Source organism: Pyrgilauda ruficollis, unplaced genomic scaffold (assembly GCF_017590135.1).
Source record: "Pyrgilauda ruficollis isolate IOZ18807 unplaced genomic scaffold, ASM1759013v1 scaffold10, whole genome shotgun sequence".
NCBI classification, from domain to species: Eukaryota; Metazoa; Chordata; class Aves; order Passeriformes; family Passeridae; genus Pyrgilauda; species Pyrgilauda ruficollis.
In genome coordinates this window covers 16,749,759-16,753,491 of record NW_024508101.1, presented here as the reverse complement: position 1 = coordinate 16,753,491, position 3,733 = coordinate 16,749,759, and the positions used below count along the sequence as shown (strand labels likewise).

Sequence of the window (3,733 nt, the reverse complement as noted above, 5' to 3'; positions counted from 1 at the left end):
CGGGGAGGGGGCACGGGGGGCAGTGGGGGTCCTCCAGGCACAACGCGTGGGGGCCGTGCGGCTGCCCCCGGGCGGGGGTCCCCGTGTTCCCCCCCCGGGGATCCCGGGACGGAGAGGGGGTCTCCGGGACGGTCCCCGCTCCGTCCCGGGCGGCCCCGCCTGCGGTCCCGCACGTGCACGCGTGTCCCGGGGGCCCCGCGCTGCCCCCCCAGCGCTGCGGGGCGTGCGGCCGAGGGGGCTGCCCCGCGTCTCTGGGCATCCCCGGGGGAGGGGACGGCGGCGGGGGACAGACTGAGAGAGCTGGGAGGACACGGGGGAACGGGCGCCATGCAGGGCTCTGCCCCGCGGCCGGCTCTCCGGCGGGGCACGTAGAAAAGGGGGCGCAGGCGGGGGTGGGGGGCCATGCCGGGGCTATGTACAGGGGGCGCGGGGGCCGCTCAGCCGCTCTGCTCGCTGGGGGGCTCGGCGGCGGCCCCGACCTCGTTACATGTGGTGGCGGGCGGTGTGCCGGGGGCCGGGGGCTGCGCGGCGGCGGGCGGAGCCGGGGCCGTGTCGGTGGCGGGCTCTGTGGCCGCGGGCTCCGTGGCCGCGGCGGCGGGAGCCGGGGCAGCGGCCGTGGTCGCTGCCGGGGCCGTGGTCGCTGCCGGGGCCGTGGTCGCTGCCGGGGCTGGAGTTGCTGCCGGGGCTGGAGTTGCTGCGGGGGCCGGAGCCGCTGCCGGGGCCGGGGCTGCCGCCGTCTCCGTCTGCTCGGGCGCCCGCAGGCGTTTCATGAGCGTGGTCACTCGCACGGCTTTCTGCAGGGGAGAGACGAGGGGTGTGGGTCTGGCGGAGGGGCAGCGACTGACAGCCCCCCAGGCTCTTAGCCCCATGGTGGGGGACCGGCCTTGGCTGAGAGGGGACAATGGAGGCACGGCACACCTTCCACTTGGCCCGGGCGAAGTTCTTCTCGATCTGGGCACAGACACCATCCTTGATGTTCTTGTCAGAGGCAGCATTCCCAGAGATCCTGGAGAGGCAGTGAGGGGTGAGCAGCCCCCACCAGGCCCCCTGGCTCCCCATCTGACCCTGCCGCTGCTCACCACTCATGGGAGATGGCCTCCTCTGCTGTGATCCTCTGGTCCTGCTCCACCTCCATCAGGCGTGTCACCAGCTCCTTAGCTGGGGGCACAGGGGGAGAAGTCAGTGCTAGTAGGGGACAACATGGGGACCCCACGTACCCCCCCAGTGTGGGGCTCACCCGCTTGCGAGATGTCATCCCAGTACGGCGGGTCGAACTCATAGTCCCCAGCCAGGATTTTGCGGAAGAGGTTCTTGTCGTGATTCTCATAGTCATCCTCGTCTGCCTCCTCGTAGAAAGGGGGGTTTCCCGAGAGGCTGGGGAATGTGGTGGGGGGCTCAGTCCCGCCCCAGCCCTGAGCCCTTGTAGCTACCATGTCCCTCACCCCACACTCACAGGATGTACATGATGACGCCGATGGCCCAGCAGTCCACCGGCCGCCCGTACCGCTGCCGCCCCACCACCTCCGGAGCTGCCAGAGACAGAAGAGCAACCATCCCCCGGGGTCCCCAGCCACCCGGCCTCTTAGCCCTGGGGTGATGGGAGGCACCCACTGGAAGCACCCAGGATCAGCGCCCAAGGTGATGGGGAATGGGAGGTGCAGCAGCAGGTGGTAGGGAATGGATGGTAAGGAGCAGCAGGGACCTGCTGGGACCCAGCACCACCCACTGCATGCCCACCCGGCTGGCTCTCACCCACCCAGGTACTCAGGGGTGCCACAGGGCTCCTTAATGAGCCCGTTCTCCAGCTTGGCCAGGTGGAAGTCACTGATGACGATCTTGGAGTTCTTCAGGCGATTATAGTACACCAGGTTCTCCAGCTGCCGGTGCAGGGACTGTGAGTACCAGGACAGGGGGCATGGCAGCACCCATGGCTGCTTCCACCCCCCTGCCACCCACCTTGAGGTTTCTGTGGACAATCTTGAGTGAGTGCAGGTAGGCAACAGCCTCCAGCACCTGCCGGATGACATTGCTGGTGTCCTTCTCTGAGTAGTAGCCCTGGTCCAGGATCCAGTCGAAGACCTCCCGGCCAGTGGCCCTGCAGACAGCAGCTCTGAGACCCAACCCTGGTGGGGCCACCCCCTCCCCACTTCCAGATGTCCCAAACTTACAGCTCCAGGAAGATGAAATATTCCTTGCGGGTGATGTAGACATCCACCAGCTGTAGGATGTTGGGGTGCTTCACCCTACAGAGAGACAGGGGCATGGGTGGGAGTTCCCAGTTTGCCTGGTAGCACAGGATCCCCTCCAGCCCCAGCACTCACATTTTGAGGATGATGATCTCGTTTTTGGCTGCCTTCCGCACTTTCCGCCCATCCCGCTTCAGAAACTTCTTGCAGGTGTACAACTTCCCTGTCGTCTTCTCCTTGGCCCGGAAGATTTCACAGAACTCCTCCCTGCAAGGGTATCCCCAGACATCACCCTATTCCTGGGGACCATTGAGACTGGGGTACTTGGGTGGTCCCTGGGCCCACCAGCATTCCCCCAGATCCCAGCAGTCAGGGGAGATGCCACAGAAGTAGAAGAAAGCTGTGTCTCAAAAACACTTTGGAGGGGAAGCAAAAAAAAAAGCAGTGAGAAGCAACTGATATGGAAGAAGCAAATTGATAGGGAAGGGGGAGAATTTGCTGGTTAAAAAACCCCATCCTCAGGACAGGAGGGGTAAGATCCCCTGCGAAGCCACTCGTGCCAAGGTGGAACAGCAGCACACCTGACATTAACATCAGCACAGCAGCGGGGGAGAAAGAAAGGGAGATGTGCCGGTAGCTGCAGTATTTCTGTTCTATTATTAATGGTGCTGGAGCCCATCGACCAGGCTGCAGCTGCAGGGGAGCCCCCCAGGGGCACTTGGCACTGCTCCAGCAAAGCCACTGGCTTTCCAATGCCCCCAACTGCGCTGAAATCTCCATGGCCACTGCCCTGGGTGGAGGGGAACAGTGACCTGTGGGCCATGGGACAAACTGCCCAGAGGATGGAGCAAAGATCTGAGAGCACCAAGGACCCCACTGCCACCCTGTCCAAGCAGGTGTTTTGGAAGTTGATGGAAAAAATTCTGGTGCCTATTTTGCGGTCAGCCCTGTCTCAAGGGGTGTGAGGGCTTCATTTTTTGGAGCTCATCCTGTTAAGGTTCCTCAGCACGGCAATAAAAGCTGGGGGAAGCAGCAGTCCTCCACTGCCCCCCAGGTGACATCTGCCTTTCCTTTGCTGTAGCTGAGCCCTCCTGATTCACAAAATGCTCAAGGGAGACAGGATTGTGTGGAATTGCTGCAATCCCTGCAAATCTTGAGGGGAGGAGGGAGGGATATAGGAAGCTGCCCAGCTGCAGCCAGCAGCAGTGGGAAAGCTCACTGCCCTCCCTGGAGCTAGCTGTGAATATCCCCCATGCAACCCACGAGCAAGAGGGACTAATCAGGGTAAAGCCACCCCAAAACACACCCTGCAATCCCGGCCCAGCTGGGGACCAGCACCCCCAGAACCCCCACAGGCAGTGTTGTGCCACTCCTCAGCACCCCAAGAGCCCCACACGGGTGGCTGGGGTTCCCCAGGGCATCCGTGGGGCCGTGGAGGGACCAACTCACGTTTTGATGACCTGGCCCAGGTCATATCTGTCGGTCACCTCAGACGGCTGGTTATAATCTTTCTTGTCTCCCAGCGTCACGCAGCCAAACGGCATCGC

General features: G+C 63.4%; 1 protein-coding gene across 1 annotated transcript; it reads right to left on the bottom strand.

The window, feature by feature from the left end:
• Positions 1–196: 196 nt before the first annotated feature.
• On the bottom strand, positions 197–3,733 carry CAMKV (CaM kinase like vesicle associated). The gene is made up of 10 exons (XM_041463990.1): positions 3,636–3,733; positions 2,322–2,453; positions 2,169–2,243; positions 1,957–2,095; positions 1,757–1,877; positions 1,454–1,529; positions 1,238–1,374; positions 1,080–1,158; positions 919–1,006; positions 197–794 (listed from the first exon to the last, which is right to left on the bottom strand). The coding sequence occupies exons 1-10, from the start codon at positions 3,728–3,730 to the stop codon at positions 438–440; spliced, it is 1,299 nt and encodes a 432-aa protein (XP_041319924.1). The 5' UTR covers positions 3,731–3,733; the 3' UTR covers positions 197–437.